General features: G+C 36.1%; 1 protein-coding gene across 8 annotated transcripts in view; it reads right to left on the reverse strand.

Annotated features, from left to right (window-relative positions):
* The window catches only part of CLHC1 (clathrin heavy chain linker domain containing 1), a 40273-nt gene that overhangs the window by 8615 nt on the left and 6565 nt on the right, over positions 1-25093 (reverse strand). For 5 of the 8 annotated variants that reach the window (XM_042932291.1, XM_042932292.1, XM_042932295.1 and 2 more), the window contains 8 exons: positions 22451-22638; positions 18720-18853; positions 17093-17294; positions 16870-16982; positions 15714-15798; positions 14105-14211; positions 7019-7193; positions 46-248 (listed from right to left, as the gene is read on the reverse strand). In XM_042932291.1, the coding sequence (XP_042788225.1) occupies positions 46-248; positions 7019-7193; positions 14105-14211; positions 15714-15798; positions 16870-16982; positions 17093-17294; positions 18720-18853; positions 22451-22638 (1207 nt within the window). Of the gene's footprint in view, positions 1-45; positions 249-7018; positions 7194-14104; positions 14212-15713; positions 15799-16869; positions 16983-17092; positions 17295-18719; positions 18854-22450; positions 22639-24535; positions 24827-25093 lie in introns of all 8 variants that reach the window. The other 3 variants (XM_042932300.1, XM_042932297.1, XM_042932298.1) reach the window with 2 other exon arrangements.

Genomic DNA, 25093 nt, shown 5'->3' on the forward strand with positions numbered 1-25093 from the left:
GTCTAGAATTCGAATACATACCAATAAGTAGGCTTTTTCACTTACCGGAAGTAAAGTCCTTGAACTGCTGTATGTATTCCATGGCCCCATGAATCTGACCCTGTTTACATAGGCAAAGAAGAGCTTTCTTGTGCAGGCCACATTCAGTGTAGATAATCTGAGCTAAAGCCAGGCACTTGGCCTTGTTATAAGTATCCTGCTCCCCATAATCATAAATGACATCCCCAGCCTCCTCAGAAAATGTGAGCCTAGAGCAAGCAGATCAATAGGTATACTTTAGAGAGCTCATGGTGAGTGGATAGGAATAAAATATTTTAAAATTCAGCACAGTAGAATTGGATTTCCCATGGTCTGTAAGAATTACAAGTTAATAGACAATTGATGTAGGAGAAATTAAACATATCCAAGATTTAACAAAAACAAAAATAATCACATACTCTTTTGTGGTGGGGGAGGGGGAGGAGACATTTTGGTGCAACTGACCTCAAGTTTTTTCAAAAATCTACAAACATGGTTAAAACTCTCCTAAAAAAGACTGGTGGAATTTAAAGTAACAAGGTAAATAAAAATTATTTTATAATTGAGGATCTCAATGTTCTCAGCAGTTATACAGATTTTAAACCCTGCAGAATGTAAGAATTCATTAAATGTTGGTTAAAGATAGTGACAACAAATTTTAGCTCAAAATTAGTGACAGATCTTGCAAGTGTTTGCAAGAAACGTGTGACATCAGTGTTATTTTCTAAACTGTTATAGAATTATAAAAAACAACAGGGGTAAAAAAGGGTTTAAGATGTCCCAATTTCCCTTGTCATCACATTTTAATGCACATCTTCAAACACAATTGGAGTGAACCATCTGCACATTAACTCCACCTAGAAACGATCAGCATAGGCCAAAACACATTTGGGTATAATTTAAGATATCACTTCCAATCACTGGTTGTACGGACATTGTGCTTTAGTTTTATTTTAAATTAATAGCTACAGAGTAACAGTAATCACATAATATTGATATCTGTACACATGTAACAAAATACCAGTAACATTCAAATAAAATCCTGAAATCCCTATAAAATGTGTTTACTGAAAATTCAGTAAATAAAGCCTGCCATGTTTATTGGGGTGGCCAAAGAGAAGTGTGTCTGAAATCAAAAGGCAGCTTCTGAGTATAAATCAATTATTTAATAAGCAATTTACCTAACTTTTACATTTTAGTACCAAAACATAGGTTTTGGTAGCTATAGCCACGATGTTTCTGAAGGCTGAACAAGGAATTATTTCAGTCATTTTAGTGACTGTATAACCAGAGCAAGATGATAATACCAGTATTATAGTATTTCTTTCTCTTATTAATACCATTATTTTATTTTTGTAAGAGGTCATCACTAACATGATGTGGTTCCACCTGAGAAAAAGGCAGAGCTGAGGACTAAGGTTGCTTTGTCCTGGTTTGTCATTTTCCAAAAGGATGATGTATGATTTAAAAAAATATATATTGAAAGGGAGGAAGAGGGGGCGCTTGGGTGGCTCAGTCGGTTGGGTGTCAGACTTCAGCTCAGGTCGTGATCTCGCAGTCCGTGAGTTCGAGCCCCGCGTTGGGCTCTGTGCTGACAGCTCGGAGCCTGGGGCCTGTTTCGGATTTTGTGTCTCCCTCTCTCTGACCCTCCCCCGTTCATGCTCTGTCTCTCTCTGTCTCAAAAATAAATAAAAGTTAAAAAAAAATTTTTTTTTAAATAAAAAAAAATTTAAAAAAAAAGAAAGGGAGGAAGAGGGTCAAGCCCCAAAAGAATGGAACTGGCCCTGAAGGAAAAAGGGGGAAAAAAAAAACAGGGATTCTAGCCCTGGGGAAAGGGAGGTAGTCAAGCACCCTGTACCCAACTGGAAAATGAGCCTGGGAACCTCTGTCCCTGTTTTGCCCCTAATCACCTCATTACATCCCTCTTTCTGTTTTCTCAAAGTCTCCTTCTTGGCTCTCCCATCCCTACTTCCAATTCTAAGAAGACTTCTGAAAGTGGATCTCTAGACTGGCTCTGGAGAATATATATGACTAATAAATAACTAAAAAAAAATGTGCTTAACTCCATTAGTAAACTAAGGTATATTTGATTATAAACCAGATTATAGATTTTTTTTAATGTTTATTTATTTTAAAGAGAGAGAGAGAGAGAGAGAAGACACAAGTTGGGGAAGGGCAGAGAGAGAGTGGGAGACACAAAATCCAAAGCAGACTCCAGGCTCTGAGCTGTCAGCACAGAGCCCAAAGTGGGGCTTGAACCCACAAACCTTGAGATCATGACCTGAGCCAAAGTCAGACATTCAACTGACTGAGCCACCCAGGCACCCCAGATTGTAGATTTTTTTAAGCCAAAATAAAGGTAATATACAATCACTAAATCTATGCATCATATTTATTTACTGTTATTTTGTAGGATTTGGGTTTGTCAAGTTAATATTTCAGAGGATATTTTCCTCTTCCGGGAGCAATATCTGCAATTTAGAGAGCCAATGCCAACAAAACATTTCTTAAGTTTAGGCTTTCTGAGTCAAGTGATTAGACTTTCCCCAGGTAAGCATGACTAAGAGAGCCAAGATTAGTCTATAATCCAGGCTGTTTTATGGCTGGCTCTGTGCAGGGCTTCAAGGAAAGAACTGTAGAACTTTTTAAGGTAGCCATATGGTAGAGGCCAGGTCACTGGAGTCAGAGACCAGAGGAAAGAGGCTAAGAATAAAGAATGTGAATTACCTTCAGTATTCTGTTATATCATCTCAGGATCCTTAAGAGTGGTGGTATTTTCCAAATTTATGCAGTCAAGGAATTGCAGAAGAATTTAAATTCTTATAATTAAGAGGTAGAATTGGCCAAGAACAATCAGTATATGTGGGGAAATTAATCTTGTCTTATGTGTCTCTGCATCAGACAACAGGTGTTAATGAACATGCACTTTCTAATGGTGTTCTCATGTCTGAACCATTTCCAGTGCTCCCTGACAAGTACTTTCTGTAGAGAGCGTAGAAGGTGGGACCAGGTAGAAAAAGAAAGAGGCAAAGGGTAAAAAGAGGGGTATATGTACGAAGAAGTTTCCTAAAACAGAATTAACTATTACGTGAACAGTAAGTGAAGGCCATAACAAGAGGGGGTGGGAAAAAGATACTTTACACTGGTAAACAATAGTGCCATCAATCTAGGACAGTTTCGGACTCCCCAGTGTCATGCAGGGGAAATGGTGAATTTGGAATGGGTGGCAGTAGGCACTAGTATGCAAACTTGCCATTTTTAAGTCTGGGACATTTAGAAGTCATGAATTTGTTATTTAGGGAGTGCTTACATTAGTCCTTCCATCTCCCTTATGATATACTTCTTAAATATGAGAACTGTAACTACTCTCTAATATGTAGCCTACATCTGTATGTATCCAGAACCAAGCAAGCATAGTCCTTAGACTGAAAAATAAGCAGGCTGTGGCTACCAGACAGATGACAGGACTTTCCTCACTCTGCCTTCCAATACTCACAGCCCAACCCATGTCCACCAGACCCAGCAAAAGTAGCTTGATCTTCATAAATAGGCAGACACTGTTTTAGTCCCCTTTACTGGACCAGTGACTCTTCCCCAGCTGACTACTAACAGCTCACAGCTGTTGCCTTCCCCAGAGAACAGCCTTCCCCAGCTGTTGCACTAAGCTGACTAGCTACCTTGCCCAGAAAATTATGCTTATCTTTCAACCCCCCAGTAGTGTAGAGCTGACAACTGATTAGTAAGGAATAAAAAGGTCAGTACCATAATTCAAAAAGAAGCAAGTCTGGCAGGATTTATGTTCCATAGTCCTCCCCCTGTAATACTAGCTAATACTAGATTTTAACCTGAGTTCACATCGTAGCTTGGTTCTTTCCGCTTCCCTATCCCATCTCACTCCTTCACTTATAATATTTCTCGAGGAGTAGTCTATCAGTAAATGATATGCACTCAAATCCAATTATCACGCTCTCTTTAAGGGAATAGGGAACCTGAGGGCCAAACATATTCCTCTCTGCCTTGTTGTGTAACAACAATCTTACCTTTTCATGATAACCAAAGTTGACTATGACTCACAGAACCTAAATTTGCAGGCATGAGAATTTTATGTGTCATCCTGACTGGCTCATAGAGTGCCCAGATATTTAGTCATATATTATTCTGTGTGAGTCCGTGAGGATGTATTTGAAAGAGAGTAACATTTGAATCAGTAGACTGAATAAAGCAGATTGCTGTGAATGTGGATAGCTCTCATCCCATCAGTTGATGGCCTGGAGGGTACAAAAAAGGCTGACCCTCTTTCATATAAAGCGGAACTCCTCCTGCCTGACCGCTTAGCTGGGACAGTCTTTTCCTACCTTTGGACTCAAAAAGAAACATTGGCTCTTCTTGGGTCTTGAGCAGCCTGAAACTTACACCATTGGCAGCTTTCTTGGGTCTCTAGCTTGCTGACTGTGGATCTTAAGACTTATCAGCCTCCATATTCACAGGAGCCAATTTCTTCATGGGTGTGTGTATGTATATATATCCTATTGATTCTGTTTCTCTAGAGAACCTTGATTCCACCCAGTGGGTTACTGGGGAATCAGCTGAGCAGAGCCACTCTTTTATCTCCCAGACCCAAGTATTCTAAGTACTGGAGATATACTATACAATCATCACTAGTTTAAAGTGTACATTCCATCCTGAAGGATGTTACTATGTCTTCAAAAGATGGAGCGACAAGCTGGCATCACCTGGACACAACCTGAACCATTCATGAACTAAGTTTGGGTTTCTTTCTTCCTTGCCTGCTGGTCTTAGGTCACCCCCACCCCTGCATGAGGCTTTAGGTGTGAGCTGTGGAAGTTGTGTTGGTCAGTTGGTGGTAGTTGACATGAGTTCTGGGCCACCTATTCCTGAAGCTAACTTGTGTACTCTGGATCTGCCTGAGCACTATCTTCACTGTACCTGATTTTAGATGGACTCTCTGAGCCCACCTGACCTCATGACTTGGTGTTTCTGTCAGAATCCAGTTCATGATAAGCTGTTCTAATTCTAAAGTCATTGGTGTTCCCTGGATAAACACTCCAACTTTAGGGGGGACTCAGTAGGCACTTTTGGAATCTTAAGTGCCTACTTTGGAATCTTAAGTATATGGTTACTTGTTACAGGTGGTAGATGATCTACTGGGATATTGCTGGGTAGTCCCGGGCCAGTTAAAAACTATTAGTGGGTAAATCAATAATCATGGTTTGATAAAGGCATGGAAACGACAGTCATCCTACCAGACAAGCCATTAAGACCAATAGAGTGCGAAGAATATAAAATGGATGATAGAGAAAGATGAGTAATAATTAATGTGGATGAATCTCAAAATAATTAGAGCAAAAGAGGCAGAGCAAGAAAAAAAAGAATACATAATGTATAATTCCATTTATATAAAATTCTAGAAAATGAAACCTCATCTAAGGTGACAGAAAGCAGATCAGTGGTTACCTGGAAATGGTGGTGGGGGTTGGAATGAGGTTGATTATCTTGACTGTGGTGATGATTTCATGGATGTATACATATGTCAAAACTTGTCAAACTGTACACTATAAATATGTGCAATTTATAATGTCAGTTATATCCCCATAATGCTTTCTAAAAACTCATCATATTGTACACTTTAAATATGTAGAGATTATTGTACATAAATTCTATCTCCATAAAGGTATAAAAACCAAATTATAGCCCTATGATCAATTGTCATGACAAGGGCTATATATAGTTCATTCTACTAACCCTTCTAAGTTTCCCCCAGAATTTTAACCACAGAATCCTAGAGAAGTTGTGCCTAGATGGAATGAAATTAAAGTGAGAAGAAAATACATTTGTGTTGTGCAAATGGTTGACTACAGTAGATGCTGATTTAATGTTCTGCCCGGATCCTCATTACTGAGACAGCATACCCTTCCCCTCTGGGTGCTGGCTGTCAGTGGCTCACATGTCCCTCCTTCTGTAGCAAATTGCCCTTTGCTGATGGGAGCCACCAGGCCTAGGAAGTTATGCCCCATCCAGGCAGCCTATAGCCCTAATAGAGACTAACAGAGAGGTACAAAAGACTGATCCCTTGCCTCAAAGGGGGCAGCTCTTTGGTGTGGTTTATGCTCCAGAGCCATCCCTCTACAAATAAGACCAAGATTAGAACTTGCCTAAGATCACAACCTTTCTTGGCTTCCCGAACATACACACACTCTTTCCTATTTTGCTTCACTCACTCCCTTATAAGGTTTTCTTGAGAAGCCCACCTTCTATCAATCATGTCTGAGGCTTTGGTTATAGGAATCCAAACTAAGGGAGCTCTAGTACAAATCTGCCTACCTATACTGAAATCCAACTCCAAGAAGCATTTCCTGCCTGTCCTTGCTGGTGTATATGTTCTTTTTTATTTTTTTTTAATGTTTATTTATTTATTTTGAAAGAGAGAGAGACAAAGAGAGGGATGGGGAGGGGCAGAGAGAAAGGGAGAGAGAATCTCAAGTAGGCTCCACACTCACCATGGAGCCCAACACCAGGATCAGTCCCATGAACCAGGATGTCATGACCTGAGCCAAGATCAAAAGAGTTGGATGCTTAATGGACTGAGCCACCCAGGCGCCCCTGGTTTATATATTCTAAATGCATCATGGGTCCACATCCATCCTGCTTATAAGTTTTCTCCTAGGTATATCCTTCACATGTAACCATAACCTCTCTGGATCCAAGTTCCTGCCTATCCCTCTCAGTAGCATGATACTGATAAATCCTTTTCTGTCCTGACTGATGAATTCATGGGTCATGAATCATCCCATGAACCACTATTACTCAACTCCTAATCTGGGTTTATGTGACTAGGCCCCGTTACTCCATGAATGCTTAGTAAATCGTCTCTGAAGGATTAATTGTTCAGGATAATGTGCTGATAAAAAACTACTGAAATCTTGAGAACAACCTCATTAACCATATATCAAAATTAAGTCAAAAGCTTAATTTTGCTTACCTTTCCTGAGTGACCCAATTGATAACTAAATCTAAACGTTTTTCAGATAATCCACATTGGATTCCTTCCAGGGTCAGTTCTGCATCAATAGGTCGTCTGCATGCATGACTTGTGCTAAAGATGGCTTCAAAAAATAAGAGTAATGGAAAAGGCTTTCCTCTAATTTTTCCAACAGCTACAGAGAGAAGAAAAGTTTTGAGTTGAATACTTTAAGTAACAGTTTGCTTTTTCTTACTTCATATTATTACTTTCATCTCTTTGCATTTTCAAAAAATTTCAGTCTACAATTATGTACTGATAAACTGATAATGTTTAACTAATGCTTATGGATTAAACTTTCATTGTGGGTAATAACTAAATATTATATGCTATATGAAAACAGAGGCAGAGATTAGAATGATGTGTCTCCAACCAAGGAATGCCAAAAGTTGCCAATAGCCACCTAGAAGGTAGGAGAGAAATATGCAATGTGATCTCCCTAAGAGCCTCCACATGGAACTTTTAAAAGTTCAAAGAATATACCACCAGCAGACCACTGTAAGAGATGTTAAAAGTAGTCTTTCAAGCAGAAGGAAAATAATACCAGATAGAAATATGAATCTACACGAAGGAATAAAGACCAGAAATGGTATATCCTATGAATATAAGTATTTAGAAGCATGCTGTTTTATATAATACATAAAGTGGTATAACATCACATAAGGGTAGAGTATGAGAAGTAAAAGTTATGATCTATAAACCTTAAAGCAACAACCAAAATAAAACAACAAGGAGTTACAGCTTATAATGAGTAAAGGATAAAAATGGAATCATGAAAAAATTCAACTAATCCAAAAGAAGGCAGAAAAAGAGGGAAAAACAGTAACAAAGAAGAGATAAGAAAAATAGAAAACAAATAAAACTCAACCATGTCAACAATCACATTAAATATAAGTGATCTAAACACTCCAATTGAAAGGCAAAGATTGTCACAGTGTATAAAAAAAGTAGAATCCAAGTATATGTTGCCTAGAAGACACTGACTTTATTTATTGGTCTGTTTATTTTTATTTCAAGTTATTATTTTAAATTCTAGTTAGTTAACACATATGGTAAAAATGGTTTCAGGTGTAGAATTTAGTGATTCATCACTTACAAATAACACCCAGTGCTTATCACAAGAAGTGCCCTCCTTAATACCCATCACCCATTTAGCCCATCCCCTGCCCACCTCCCTCCAACAACCCTCAGTTTGTTCTCTATAGTAAAGAGTCTCATGGTTTGCTTCCCTCTCTTTTTTATCCCTTCCCCCATGTTCATCTGTTTTATTTCTTAAATTCCACATGAGTGAAATCATATGGTATTTTTCTTATTTCACTTAGCATGATACACTTTAGCTCCATCCACATCACTGCAAATGGCAAGATTCCATTCTTTTTGATAGCTGAGTAATATTCAACTGTGTATGTATATACCACATCAGTTGATGGACATTTGGGCTCTTTCCATAGTTTGGCTATTGTTGATAATGCTGTTATAAACATTGGGGTGCATGTAGAAGACAATGACTTTAAATACAAAGATACAAATAGATCAAAAGTAAGAATATGGGAAAAAATATACCATGCTAATACTAATCAAAAGAAACATGGAGTCACATTTCTATTTTCAAAACCTACTACAAAGCTACAGTAATCAAAATAGTATGATACTGACATAGGATGGATATCTAGAGAAATGTAACAGAATTAAGAGTCCAGAAATAAACTCTAAACATTTATGGTCAATTGATTTTTGACAAAGGGGCCAAACAATTCAGTGGATACAGAACAGTCTTTTCAACAAATGGTGCTGGGATAACTAGATATCTATATGCAAAAGGATGAATCCGGACCATTATCTCACACCATACACAAAAATTAACTCAAAGTAGATCACAGACCTAAATGCATAAAACTCTTAGAAGAAAACACATGATCTTAAGCTAGGCAAAGATTTCTTAGATACAACAACAAAAGCACAGCCACAGAAGAGAAGAGGGTAAATTAGTCCCCATCAAAATTAAAAACTTTTGTGCTTCAAAAGCCACCATTAAGAAAGTGAAAAGAAAATCCACAGATTGGAAGAACATATTTGCACATCATCTGTCTGATATGAGATTTTTATCCAGAATATAAAAAGAACTCTCACAACTCAATAATAAAAACACAAATAACATAATTTTAAAATGGGCAAACAGTAGACATTTCTCCAAAGATAAATAAATGGCCAATAGGCACATGAAAAGATGCCAACACTGTTAGTCATTACAGATATGCAAATCAAAACCACAATCAGAGGGGCGCCTGCCTGGCTCAGTCAGTTTAGCGTCTGACTTCAGCTCAGGTCATGGTCTCACACCCCATGAGTTCAAGCCCCGCGTCGGGCTCTGTGCTGACAGCTCAGAGCCTGGAGCCCGCTTCAGATTCTGTGTCTCCCCCTCTCTCTGCCCCTCCCCTGCTCATGCTCTGTCTCAAAAATAAATTTTAAAAAAAACATTAAAAAAAATTAAAAAAAAAACACAATGAGAACACTTATCTTGATGAGCATTGAGTAATACACAGAATTGTTGAATCATTATATTGTACACTCAAAATTAATATATAACAATTTTGTTAACTATCTGGAATTAATTTTTTTTAATTAAACAAATAAATCCACAATAAGATACTTCACATGGTTTAGCAAGGCTATAATCAAAAAGACAGACATTAATAAGTGCTGGTAAGGATGTGAAGAAATTGAAATCCTCATATATTGTTGATAGGAATGAAAAATAGTGCAAATACTTTAGCAGTTCCTAAAAGCATTAACACAAAGTTACCACAGAGCCATCCATTCCCCTCCTAGGAATTTACCCAAGAGAAATAAAAAAAAATGTCTACATAAAAATTTGTACACAAATATTCATAGCTGCATTATTCATAATAGCCAAAAAGTAAAAACAACCCAAATTACTATCAACTGCCAAATGGATGAACAAAATGCAGTATATAACCTGCAAATGGAATATTCATGTTCAGCAAGAACGAACCTCAAAAACATTATGCTAAGGGAAAGAAGTCAATCACAAAAAAACATGTTTTGCAAGATCCTATTAATATGAAAGGTCCAGAATAAGGAAATCCATACAGACAGCAAGTGGATTAGTGGTTACCTAGGGTTTGGAGAGGGAGCAGGAGGTAGAAAATGAGGAGTTAACGGTTCAAAATTTATTTTTGGAAGGATGAAAATGTTCTCAAATTAAGTTATGGCAATGTTACACAACTCTGTAGTTATAGTAAAATTATTCAAAAACATGGGAGTTTTCTCCAGGAACACAGTAAGTTATATTAATAGGCTAAAGGACAAAAACCACACAATCATTTCAATAAATGTAAAAAAAGTATTTAGCAAATCTAACATTCATCCCTGACAAAATTCTCACCAACCATAGAGAGGAATTTCATCAACCTTGAAAAATCTACAGCTAATATGATGAAAAGCTAAATACTTTATCTCTAAGATCAAAAATAAGGCAATAATATCTGCTCTCACCACTTCTATTCAACACTAATGGAAGAGCCAGTGCAATAAGGCAAGTAAAAGAAATAATAGGCATCCATACTGGAAAGGAAGAAGTAGAACTCTTTCTTAACTGATGACATGATTATCTATGTAGAAATTCTAGGAATATACGATAAAAGTATTAGAACTAATAAATAAGTTTAAAGATGTCACAGAATACATGATCAATACACAAAAGTCAATTGTATTTCTATATACTAGCAACAAACAAATTTGGAATGTGAAATAAAAATTATAATAATATAAAAAATATAAAATATTTAAAAATAAATCTGACAAAAGATGTACAAGACCTAAACACAGATTAAAAAATCACGTAATTCTTTTTGTTCCTGTGTCCCTTACAAAACTACAAAGGCTCTATGGTAGAAACCTCTTCTGTCATTACATTTAGGCTTTGGCTACTTTTATAAACACCAATTTAAACCTCAGACTTATAAAATTAAGTTTAATACCCAAAATGCAGAATGTCATCATTCACTTCTGCATGGTAACATGACCTCATAATCAGTTATCATATTGTAAATAATTGTTGGAATGGTTTCTTGACTTTGAGTTCACTGAATAAAAACTATAAAATTACACTGTTATATCTACTAGGATAAAATATTGAAAACTGTGCATGCAAAAATATAAGATGGGCCATTTACACACAATTCACAATCAAGCAATCTCTGTAAATAGATATGATCATATGCATTATGTATATGGCAACAAATTTTCTGTGTTCTGATAAACATAAAAGTACATTTTTTTCAAACTGTTGAATTTAAAGGGTTTTTTGGGAAATTTTTATGAAAAACAATCTGTATATATTTGACATCAAAAATTTCCATTTAAAATGAAAATAATTAGAAAAATTATCTGCATCTATAAGCTCCATTGAGTATATCTCTCCTGTATTTATACCTCCGTATTTCCTTCTGAGCGTCTCATCTTTTAAAAACACAGTTTAGTTTTAAAATAAAAGGATTTAAAAAAAATTTTTTTTTAACATTTATTCATTTTTAAGACAGAGTGTGAGCAGGGGAGGGGCAGAGAGAGAGGGAGACACCGAATCTGAAGCAGGCTCCAGGCTCTGAGCTGTCAGCACAGAGCCTGACACAGGGCTCAAACTCAAGAACCGTGAGATCATGACCTGAGCCGAAGTCAGAAGCTTAACCAACTGAGCCACCAAGGCACCCCTAAAAGGACTTTTTTAATTCTGAGCAATACTCAGTTAAGTGCCACCTGTCTAATATTGGTGAATTTCTCTTTTTTTCCTTAATATTGGTGAATTTCTCAGCATAAGATCCACATGCCTAGAAAAGTAATAAAAGTTGGCTGTTTTCCAATTTTGCTGGTAATTACACCTATTTTGGGTATTAATTGCAAGCTTTGATTTCTACTAAAACTTATAACCCATACTTTGAACAGATCCAGTCAAGGGGAGAAGAGAAAAAAACCTTAGGAATGTACTAATATCACTTTTGACTTCACCAATTTCAGAACACATCCGAAGAAAGAGTACCTGGGTATTTGTAAGACGCCTGACTTTTTTTTTTTTTTTTTTTTTTTTTTTTTTTTAAATTTTAGAGAGAGAAAGTGCAAGTGGGGGAGAGGGGCAGAGAGAGAAAGAGAGAGAGAGAAAGAATCTCAAACAGCCTCCATATTCAACACAGAGCCTGATGCAGGGTCATCCCATGACCCTGGGATCAAGACCCAAACTGAAATCAAGAGTCGGACACTCAACCGATTGAGCCACCCAGGCACCCCATGGATATCTGAAAATTTTTAAGTAAAATACTAAAATTTTCAATGTTAAAAAAAGACCTGAAAACTGAAAATTACAAAATACTGATGAAAGAAAGTTTTGAAGACTAAATAAACGGAGACATATACCAAGTTTATGGGTTCATTGAACCAAATAACCAATATTGTTCAGTGTCTATTCTCCTGAAATTGATCTATAGATTAAATGCAATCCCCAGCAAATTTTTTGTGAAGTTTACAATCTGATTCTAAATATTTAAATAGAAATATGAAAGAACCAGAATAGCCAAATTAAATTTGATAAAGAAAAACAGAAGTTAAAGTCTAACACTCTCTGTGACTTCAACACTTACTATAAAGCAATAGTAATCAAGACAGTGTAGTATTAGCATCAAGATAAACAAATAGATCAACAAAACAGATTAGACCTAAAAGTATACAGACAATTGATTTTCAACAAAGGTATGAAAGCAATTAGATGGAAAAAGTCAACTATCCGGGAACAATTGGATAGTTATAGGCCAAAAAAATACTTTGACCCATATGTTACATCACATATTAAAATTAACTCAAACTTAATCATAATGTAAACCTAAAACCATAAAATCCTTACCAAAAAAAATAATAATAGGAGTTAAAAGCTGAAGATTAGACACAGATTTCTTATGTATAACACTAAAGGCATGATCCATAAAAGAAAAAAAATTCACAAATTGGATTTCAACAAAATGTAATACTTCTCTTAGGAGGCACCTGGATGGCTCACTCAGTTAAGCATACATACAACTCTTGATTTCTGCTCAGGTCATGATCTCACTATTCGTACGATTGAGCCCCATGTCCAGCTCTGCACTGACAGTGTAGAGCCTGCTTGGGATTTTCTCTCTCCCTCTCTCTGCCCCTCCCCTACTCCTGTTCTCTCCCTCTCTCTCTTTCATGTGTGCACGTGTGCTCTCTCTCAAAAATAAATAAATCAACTTAAAAAAACAACTTGTCTTAAAAAGATACTTCCAAGAGACTGAACAAACCACAGACTGGGAGAAAATATTTTTAAATCATATATCTGATAAAGGATTTGTATTCACCCAATGGAATACTACTCAACAATAAAAAGGAATGAACTATTGATAGACACAACACATGGATGAATTTCAAAATAATAATGCTGAATGTAAGAAGTCAGTCAAAAAGATCACATACTATTGTAATTCCATTTATATAAAATTCTAGGAAATGCAAATTAATCTACAGTGACTGAAAGCAGACTAACAGCTGCCACTAAGAGGAAGTGGACAGATAGAAGGAGATGGGAGGGGTGAGGATGAATCAGAGAGAGGGATAGCTGAGGGCAATGAGGGAACTTTTGGGTGATACAAATGTCAAAACTTATCAAATTGTGTACTATAAATATGTACAATGTGTTGTGTATATGTCAATTTATAACAACAAAGCTGTCTTAAAAGGAATTAGAGCAAATTTGACAAAATATTAACATTTACTAAATCTTGATAGTGAGTACATGGCTGTTGTATATTTCTTCATACTTTTCTGTATACTTGAAATATTTCCTCATTTAATGTAGAAAAACTAATCATATTCTTCAATGTGACAGCTAAAAAAACTGAGTAAATGGAAGAGATAGGGCTGGAAGCCTAGCTTTTTAGTCCCCACTTCAATACTCTTTCCATTCTATCAGGGTAAAAAAGTACAATTTGCAAACATACATAAGGTTCAAAGAAAAGTGCTTACCCTTAAATTTATTCACTGTCCCAATGTTTTGAAGAATTCTTCTAGGACTGTGTGCTGCAAAACAAGCTGCCTTTTCATATTCACCAAGCAACATTAATTCATTGAACCTACAATCATTGAATTTTGTTATATATTATAATAAATAGTACACACAAAAAAGAAATGATTAGAAATATCTATAACAGACTAAACACAGTAATATAGAAAAACTATAACTACGTTCATTCATTCTGAAAGATGCCCTTTCACTTCTTTCTGTAATATTCTGTCATGTTTTACAGCCTTTGAACCTTACCCTGTACTTTATTCCTATAGTACTTATTGCAAGACACAGAAAATGGAAAAAACTTGAACTGAATTAAAATGGGCTCAGATTTTTTTCTCTCGTGTTGTCTCTAGACGAAGAGATATTGGGAAAAGAAGGGCAATCTGCTTAGAGACTCAACGTAGGGGAAATAGTAATTGAAACACAATAGCTGCAGAACTGGAGATCAAGAGGTGAAGCTTATGTTGCTCTGCCACGAATCAGACTCCCAATTAAATATGAGACTAACACAAGAAGAAAAAATAATAGTTCAGATAACTTAAGCCTCTACTCCTCTTCCTAGGGTAAAATGTCTTCAAACCAATCCTTACCCCACAATTAACAAAACTATGGCAAACAGGATTTACAGTGTTGCAAATGAAACCCTAGAGGAGAAAGACCAAAGTAATACTAATGAGCAAAATACATAAAACTTTTACCCTCAACAAAGTTTCTTCCCTCATGTCTAAAGCTGGTAGACTTGAAAAAGCATACAGTGTAAGGAAATAAAACAGGCTTTGGTGCTGTCCCAAAATGATCTTTGCCCCTTCTTTGTACCACATCAATAGAACAATTAAAAATTATTTAGCATATGAAACTAGGAATATTACATATGTTCCTTACATACTGGCCTCACAGGCTATGAATTAACCTCTTAAAGAATAAAGTCTTAGATCTCCTTAAGCCTCTATTATGCACTATATAATAACTTAAGTATGAGGGAGAAATATACCTTTTTAAAACATCACAGGATGGAAATGATGAAGGAAAAAAATGACTAAATTGGTTAGGATAATCTGACTCAAGAAGACATTCTCAAAAAATTTTTGTAACATCAGACTTATTGTTAGGAAATGCAAAAAAAAAAAAAAAATACAGTATACATAAAATTTAAATCAACACTCAAGTCACCTATATCCTCTGAAAAATTTCCTAGACTACCAACCTAATATTTTTTACATAAAGAATTTTTTAAATTCTAGTTTATTTTCTAATTTGTTTAGTAGAGTAAAACTGTAAAAATACAAAATCTAGAGACTATAACTCATCAAGATGCTAAATAAGTGCTATACATTTAATAAATATTAAGTATTTACTTAATAAATAAATAAATATTAAATAAACGTGATAACATTTTCACAAGGAAAACCAAAGCTTTTAAAATAATTTGTCTTTCATAGGGTGCCTGGGTGGCTCATTTAGAAGAGCATACAACTCTTGATCTTGGGTCGTGAGTTCAAGCCCCATGTTGGATGTAGAGATTACTTAAATATTTTTAAAATTATTTATTTATTTAATATTTGCCTTTCAATGTAGGAAAGCAAAATTTCAGCTTCTTTTGCCTTGCCTGGATCATCTTCAAGCAGTTCCTCAATAATGCCTTGGTCACCTGTAAATATTGAAAGTACCACAGAATATTTAAGATCAATCAATAGAAAATGTCAGCAACTTAATGCTATGGTTTCTAACAGCACCAACCTCTTTTTCTTTTTCTAATTAACTCAACTTTTGGGGTATTTTTCTTAAAGTTTATTCATTTTTGAGAGAGAGAAAGAGAGGGAGGGGCAGAGACAAGGGGAGAGAGAGAATGCCAAGCAGGCTCTGCACCATCAGCGTGGAGCCCAAGGTGGGCTCAAACTCACAAACCATGAGATCGTGATCTGAGCTGAAATCAAGTCAGACTATTTAAGTTTTTTAATGTTCATTTATTTATTTATTTTTTTAAACGTTTATTCATTTTTTAGAGACAGAGAGAGATAGTGTGGGGGAGGGGGGGAGCAGATAGAGAGGGAGACACGGAATCTGAAGCAGGCTCTAGGCTCTGAGCTGTCAGCACAGAGCCCAATTCAGGGCTGGAACTCAAGAGTCACTCAACCAACTGAGCCACTCAGGTGCCCTAAGTCAGACTATTAACTGACTGAGCCACCCAGGTGCCCCAACAGCACCAAACTTTTTTTTTTTTTTTTTAATTTTTTAATGTTTATTTATTTTTGGAGAGAGAGACACAGAGTGTGAGCAAGGAAGGGGCAGAGAGAGAGGGAGACACAGAATCTGAAGCAGGTTCCAGGCTCCCAGCTGTCAGCACAAAGCCTGATGCCAGGCTCAAACCCACAAACCGTGAGATCATGACCTGAGCTGAAGTCAGACACTTAACCGACTGAGCCACCCAGGTGTCCCCAGAACCAACCTCTTCTTAAAATGAGTGGCCTCCCTGTCCCTCTCTCCTTTATTATCAGGTACATTTTTAGCTTTCTCCCTTTGGCTTACCACATCCTCTATTTACCAATTATGTGTTAGCTGTTGAAGGAAGAAGCCCATAGGGTAATAGAGAGCTAACAGAAGTAAGTACATTTTTTATTTCTTTAAACTTAGCCTAGAAAAGTCATCACTCTTTAGCTTTCTGGGGGAAAAGATGATGTTTTCCATTATTTTTGGTAATTAAAAAATACAGATAAATTACCATGTAAATCTTTAGTTTTCTGAATTTGCTCCACGAAATCTTGAAATGAGCTGCTCATATCAGATTTCACCCATGAAGTAAGTGCATTTGAAATAATCTGCAGTCTTTGATGACTACAAAGAAAAAAAAATCAACAATACACTGAACCTAAAATCAAATACAATATTAGAATAAACATAAATAAAAGCTTCAAACTTAAAAAATATACAAGCAATCTTCATACCGAAACTGTAATTCTTTGTTTAAATTTTCAGCTAAATCTCTCCGTTTTAATGTCACCATCATTTCCTCATCTAAATCTGCCTTCCTCTGAACTGGTACATATTTTTTCAACATAACCTGTTTAATTTCGGCATATTTATCTTCAAGATGTTTCAAGTATTTAGTGAGAGCATCTAAACTGACGGATTCTTGGAGAGTCATGCCTAGGGAAAAGGGAACAAATCAAACAGGCCAAACCATGCAGGGTAACTAGTGCTCAAACAGCAAGTTTTAGCAAAATAAATCAGTTTACTATGTTATGAAATAATTAAAAAATGATAGCATGAACTTATAATTTACAGAACATAAACAGAATTAGCATACAATTTTAAATGTGTAGCAGTTTTAAACATATCATCAATGAAGACTGATTGTCCAAACCTGAGTATCTTAAAAAGTTTTAATGACCTCATTGACACACCTTGCAAACCTCTTAAATATCAATGCGACTCAATACCACTAAGAGTTTCTGCCTAACGAGTCAGGATTTTTGTCCGAAGATTTCTCTCTAGCTAAATCTTTCATTCATCTACTATAGTAAGCCCCAGGGTAATGTTTATTCTTTCCAATGCAAAGCTTATAATATCTGCTAAACCTTCACTCCTCTCTTCCTCATTGCCCCCTGTATTCATTATTCTTAACAACCCACTCACACATACTTAAAGTGATTCTCTTATTCAGGCCAATTGTTACCTTTATTATTATTATTTTTTTAATGTTTATTTTTGAGGGGGTGGGGAGAGGGAGAGGGAGAGAGAATCCCAAGCAGGTTCTGAGCTGTCAGTGCAGAGCCTAACTTGGGGGTCGAACTCATGAACTGTGAGATTCCAACCCTAGCTTAAATCAAGAGTCGGATGCTTAACTGACTGAGCTACCCAGGTGCCCCCAATTGTTGCCTTTAAAAGGCTTACCTCAAAATTCTCTCCCAGAAACTCCCCTGGATTAATGCTACTCGATTTTTAATCATTCCCTTACCCTGAATCCTCTCAGCATTTAATCAATTTGACTTATTCTCTCCTTATTCATATGTACCTTATTTGTAGTTTGATAATCATAATTTTATATTTGAAGTGAATCTGGTCCCTACTTCCACCAAACACAGGATGATCAACCAAACTCAGGTGAAATGCTGTGTTATAGAGCAGCTCATTGTCTTCAAGACATAGCTTCTACTGAAACCAAAGTGACTTCCTAAAATTTCCACCTATGGACTCTGCCTCTGGATAAACACTGGTTGAAACCCTTAAAAGTTTTTAATACAGTTATCTATTCTCAAAGTCATCCTTTTCTTCAGGATGAATATTTGCAATTCTTCTATCCATTCATCATAAAAACTTCTCAACTCCTGATGAATTCCAGGATATACTCCAAAGTTTCTTAAAATGTGACTTAGCTGAAGATGAAGAACCAGTGAATACTGACATCAATGTCAATCAACCTGGAGTCCTGTCTAAAGCTGTTTGTAAAGTCTGGCTCAAGTCCTGGTACACTTCAAGATATACACACTGCAGCACATATATACTAATTTGTGTAATAGGTAATAACTGAAAACAGTTGGAATTTTAAATATTTTAAACAAAATACAGTACCTGGAATAGGTTTTGAAGGATCTTTGGAGAAAGTATGATATTTTACTTCTTTTGCGTCATACTCTGCCCTAAGTTGCTTCATTTGGTCTATTTGCAATTGAATTTGTGAGGAATTATTTTCAATAACCCTCATTCTGAAAAACAGAAAGGCTTTCTTATATTTCTCTCAATGAATTTAGTTACTTAATCATAAGATTTAAAGTAAAACAGGTTAAATCATTATTTTGGCTAATTATAATTTTGAACCATTATGGACTTAGGTAGAGGTTTATAAAACAATGGCCATAAATGGGGCACCTGGGTGACTCAGTTGGTTAAGTTTCTGACTTCGGCTCAGGTCATGATCTCACGGCTCATGAGTCTGAGCCCCACGTCAGGCTCTGGGCTGACAGCTCAGAGCCTGGAGCCTGCTTTGGTTTCTGTGTCTCCCTATCTCTCTGCCCCTTCTCTGCTCATGCTCTCTCTCTCTCTCAAAAAAAAAACAAACATTTAAAAAATTAAAAAAAAAAAAAACCGCCCGTAAAAAGTTAATTAACCTCACTAGTGAGGAACAGTTTTCTTTCAGAGCATCAATAAAATCTTACACTATGATTCACAACCTCACTGGAAATTTGTATGTGTAAAACATAATAATCTGGCCACAAAGTACTATGTCTACTTCCAATAGTTGAAAATTACCTTTCCAATTAGAATTATTTTTGTAATTGTATTAGTTTCCTGTTGCTGCTATAACAAATTGCCAAAAAACTTATTGGTAGCTTAAAACAACAGAAATTTATTCTCTCACAGTTCCAGAGATCAGAAATCCAAAATCAGCAACACTGGGCCAAAATCAAAGGGCTACACTTCCTCTAGAAGCTCTAGGGAAGAATCTGTTCCTTGCCTCTTCCAACTTCTGGGGGCTGCTGGCCTTCCATGGCTACATCACTTCAATCTCTGCCTTAGTGGTCACACTGCCTTCTCCCCTTCTGCCTGTCAACACTCCTTCTGCCTCTCTTTTATAAGAACACTTGTGATTGTATTTAGGGTCCACCTGGATAATCCAGGCTAATCTCCCTATCTCAAGATCCTTAATGTAATAACATCTGTAAAGGCCCTTTTTCCAAATAAAGTAAATTTCCAGGTTCTCAGGATTAGGACCTGATATCTTTAAGGCAATTATTCAGTCTCCTATAGTAATTTTGATCCTAGAGCAGGAGGAACGATAGTTACTTCTTTGAGATAAAACTGACTTATTCCAGTAATGGGGATCTTAAAGACCAAGAGGTAGATATAAATTTCTTTTAAGCATTATTTGAAGTTCACTGCCTATCTTGTCACTAATATGTTGGCCCAGGGAAGAAATAACAGATTAAAATAAGTTAGATACATAAATGTCAGAGTTTTTGGCAAATTAAAAACACATTTGTCAGTACAAAACTGCTGCCTACATCTGATTACTATACAGAATTCCTGGTGACTACAGATGGCTGAGTAAGAGCCTGCAGCATTTATGAAAGAAGGACTGTAGAAATAAAACATCCTTTGGCTTTCATCCAATAAAGTTAAGCTTGTGGAAGAAGAGCATACTAAAAGTAAACAGACTTCCAAAAGAATTGAAAGCAGGGACTCAGATACTTGTACATAAATGTTCAGAGGCATTGTTCACAATAGACAGAGGTAGAAACAACCCAAGTATCCATCAACAAATAAACAAAATATGGTATATTCATACAATGGAATATTATTCAGCCATAAAAAGGAATGGAATTCTAATATATGTTATAACACTAATGCAAAGGTATCTAATTGTTGCTCCTTTCTATAACTACTTTTAGGATCTTTTTATCTTTGACAGTTTCACTGTGATAAATCTAGTTGAGAATCTCTTATTATTTATAATGCTTGGGATTTTGGAGGCTTCTTGAATCTGTGAATTGCTATCTCCCACCAGGTCTTGAAAATTTTCAGCCATTATCTCTTCAAACATTGTCCCATTATTCCTTTTTTTTTTTTTTTTTTTTTTTTTTTTACTTTAATCCATTATAATTAACATAGTGTTATTTGGTCACAGATGTACAATATAGTGATTCAACAATTCCATACATCACTCAGTGCTCATCACAAGCATTCTCTTCTGAATTCTTTTTTTTTAAATTTTTTTTAATGTTTATCTTTATTTTTGAGGCATTAAGAGACAGAGCATGAGTGGGGGAGAGGCAGAGAGAGACAGAATCGGAAAGAGGCTCCAGGCTCTGAGGTCTCAGCATAGAGCCTGACGTAGGGCTTGAACTCACAGACTGCGAGATTGTGACCTGAGCCCAAGACGGATGTTCAACTGACTGAGCCACCCAGGTGCCCCTCTTCTGAATTCTGATTAGCCAGGACCTTCTCACTCCATCCTCCATGGATGGATCCTCCTTTTTTTATAATAGCTATATTGAATATCATTCATATACCTTAAATCCACCCTTGTATACAACTCAGTGAGTTTTAGTATATTCAGAGTTCTAAGACTATGACTTCTGGATCCAGAATATTTCATCACCCTAAAAATAAGACCCACATTCATTAGCATTCTGCTGAACAGAAGGCAACTTTCTATGCAGTCCCCAAGGGTTGAGCAGTTTACTTCTGGTTCACTCTACAAGGGTATAGCCCTTTAATGTCCCAGCTTTATATGATGAGGATTTCCCAGTAGACTGGACCCTTGGGTAGATCCTAGGCTTTGTCTTTTGTCTCCCCGAAGCTTATAGTCACTAGTTTTAACAAGGGCTCTCAGGGCCAAAGAAGCATTACTGCTCCTCTTACCTTTTATTACAATTTCGCGCTGATAATCTCTTACTCATTTGCCAGCTTCCTGTTTACTTTTAAAAAGATTTTTTAAAAATATTTTAGGTAGCATTTTTCCCAAATAAAAAGATCTATCTCAACATCTAGCCAACTTTATTACCAGAAATGGAGGTCAAATTTTGCATAGTTTTCCAAGATGATTTGATATAATCTATAAAAATCATGTACCCATTATTTACCAAACGGAACACTTGAAAATATAACACTACTCAACAAGAGAGCATCTTATCCCTTCCCAAATTACGTACTGTTGTGCTTCAGAGGATTAAGTGCTCTAATTCTGACAGTAATCGTGAAATTGTACTATCAAAACTTCGACATAAGAAATTACCTGGAGCAATTATCCACATCCTTCATTTTATAATACTACAATGTGCCTCCAATTACCCTAAGAGATATTAAAAAATTCTCCAATAAAATTATTATTTTTCACTTTAAAGAAGTAAAAAATTTAGTTATTTCAAGTTGGTAGGAAAGGTCACATAAAAATATAGCTTTAAAATAAAATTGAGGGGTGCCTGGGTGGCTCAGTAGGTTAAACATCCGACTTCAGCTCAGCTCAGGTCATGATTCTATGGTTCGTCGGTTCAAGCCCTGAGTCCGGATCTATGGTGACAGCTCAGACTGTGGAGCTTGCTTCATATTCTTTGTCTCTCTCTCTCTCTCTCTGCCCCTCTCCCACTTGCACTCTCGCTCTCTCTCAAACGGATAAACATTAAAATAAATAAATAAATAAATAAATAAATAAATAAATAAAGCCATATCCAAATCTGTTTAAAACAAATAAAATTAAATTAAATAGAAATTCACAAAGACTGAGAACCACTGGTTTTAGTTACAGTGACTAGTTAATATAACCAAGTAACATCATCTTTTGGGCTACTTACTAATATACTTACTTTGCTTCAAGTTGGATTGTTCTTTTCCTGTGATATACCAATGCTATGGGCTCTGCTGCCAAAGCTTTAAGTTTTCCATGAAGACAAAATGCAGTCTTTTGGCTTTCCTTTATTGTCTCAATAAAGGCATCATATTCTTTTTTGATTGAAGTAAGAATGGATTTGTATGCAGTGACATACTCTATTACCTGAAATATGATTTTTCTGCCTATGGTACTCAATTTTTTTCTAGAAGATGATGGAACAAAAAGCCTTGCAAACAGCATTGTAGATTATTTCTTAAATAAAACATGATGAGCAATTAGAAGTCTTAAACTTTAATTCCCAGTCAAATGTGACTGAGTATTAAAGACAATTAACATTTACTGAATATGTATTTTGTGAATCATAATACTGTGAGCTTAAATATTTTTGCTTTACTTAATATGAACACAAACATTATATGATGTCAGTTAAAACCAATATGAGATCTAATTATTTCAATTATAGATATTTTAAATATAATTACCTATCATCCCTTACTATTTCTAAATTTAGTTTCTGAGTTCATTCAGACCTTAAAATCTTGGATTCCCTTTACCTCTCTGTTTTTTCTAACCTATGAGCTCCTACTAATACTCTCAATTACCAAATGGTACCAAAACCCACTACATATTCATGGTTTCCTATGGTGTATACAGGTACAGACTATCTCAAGAAGGATAACAAAAGAAAATAGAAACAGTGGGTGCCTGCAAAGAAGCAAAGAAGCAGGGTCTGAGATGAAAAGGACCTGACTTCTTTCCATTGTCTATTCTTTACTGGTTTTCTAGTTCTTTTCCTTTCTTTCCGTGTTTCTTTGTTTCTTTCTTTTTCTTTCTGTTAATCTTGTGTATGCATTACCCATGCAAAAGTAAATAATTAAGAAACATTTTAAGAAAGTTAAAAAACAAAAAAAGTTATAAATTTATGGTTTACAAATTCTATGTACAGGGAATAGATGTGATCAATTCATAATTTTCTCTGAAAGCTATAATAATGCTATCTATCCCTGCTACATCTCTAGTCTCTGTTATCCTCCATTGGTATTCTGTTAAACAATATCTAGAAAATATTATCTGGTCTACAAGATATCTGGTCTATCAAGAAATAGTGTAAGGAGCTACTGATCAATGGTAAATACCAGGAGAGGATATGTGAGTGGGAAATACTGGTTGTCTTTTTTTTTTTTTTTTTTTTTAATGTTTCTTTATTTGTGAGGAAGACACAGACAGAGTGTGAGTGGGGAGGAGCAGAGAGAGAGAGGGAGACACAGAATCTGAAGCAGGCTCCAGGCTCTGAGCTGTTAGCACAGAGCCCAATTCAGGGCTCAAACTCAGGAATGACGAGATCATGACCTGAGCCAAAGTCAGATGCCTAACCAACTAAGCCATGCAGGCACCCCCTGATTGTCTTTTTGACATATTTACCATATTTTTGACATACTTTACCATATTCCCCAGCTATTCAAATCAGGAGGGCAGCCACCCAGGAACCTTTAATAGGACAGAGGCCATTAGTCTGTAGTCTTCCAAATTAAATACCCTCCTGTTCCTGGCCATCCTCCACTTCCCATGCCTCTAGGACACACCACAACAATCCAATATAGTTACAGATACATTAATGGTAAGAAAACAGACGTTGTGACACTACAATCAGCTCCCACATCTGTTGCTAAAAGACACAGATTTCAGAGGAACACTCATGGGAACCTTTAAGAATGCATAGAAAACGCATAAAAGTAAAGGAAGCACACTGGCATGCTACAGGTAGAATCCAGTTTTGCTTGACTCACAGAGTATTTTTAAATGTAGGAAATTTCACCAAAAACTGTATTTCTAGCTTCTCTTGAAAATTCTGAAACATCTACCAACAAGAACCACCATTCCTTAACGGCAATAATGAGCTGGAGCTTTCAATTGGATTTGTTCATTTTACCAGAGTCCTCGTGATTTCTTCTCTTATAGCCAACCCACGTAACTCTTTTATATGGCCTATTGGCCTCTCTATTATTTAAGTTTGACACTCATATTTGCATTAAACTCAAGAAGCCAGAGCTATACTTACCAAGTACAGAGATCTGAGGGAGAAGAGGAATGGCAGCCATTCTACCTCAGCCCCTACTGATGAACACAGACTATATGTACGTACTTCCAGAGACACAAAAGCTAGCCACTTTCCAGAGCAAGTTGCCTCCATAATTCACCATTTCTGTAGAAGCTCACTCCTCCTAGCTTTGGTCTTCCTTGCTTACTAAGTCTTTGCCTCTCTCTAAACCCACACTCAATTCTTATTATCAGAATAGAATCTCAGGTGCTCCTTGTTTTGATTCAGGCACAGTTCTCCAGGTCAAATTCTCTGTGATTTTAAGCAGAATTTCGTATCAGTTCTCTGATTCCAAGTATTCAGAGATGCAAGTTAATACTTTTATCTTTTCCCAATTATATCCTTCCAAGAGGGAAGGAAGATTAGAGAAGGCAGTCATTAATAGTTAATTAACAATCAAATATGCTGGAATAACATGAAAATGGAAAAACAGATTATCTAGAGAAAGCAGAAGAAAAGTTTCTTTAAGCACCAAATAATTTCTATTTCAGATACCCTCTCAGTCCTGAAGAATAGGAT

The sequence above is a fragment of the Panthera leo genome, chromosome A3 (genome assembly GCF_018350215.1).
Source record: "Panthera leo isolate Ple1 chromosome A3, P.leo_Ple1_pat1.1, whole genome shotgun sequence".
NCBI classification, from domain to species: domain Eukaryota; kingdom Metazoa; phylum Chordata; class Mammalia; order Carnivora; family Felidae; genus Panthera; species Panthera leo.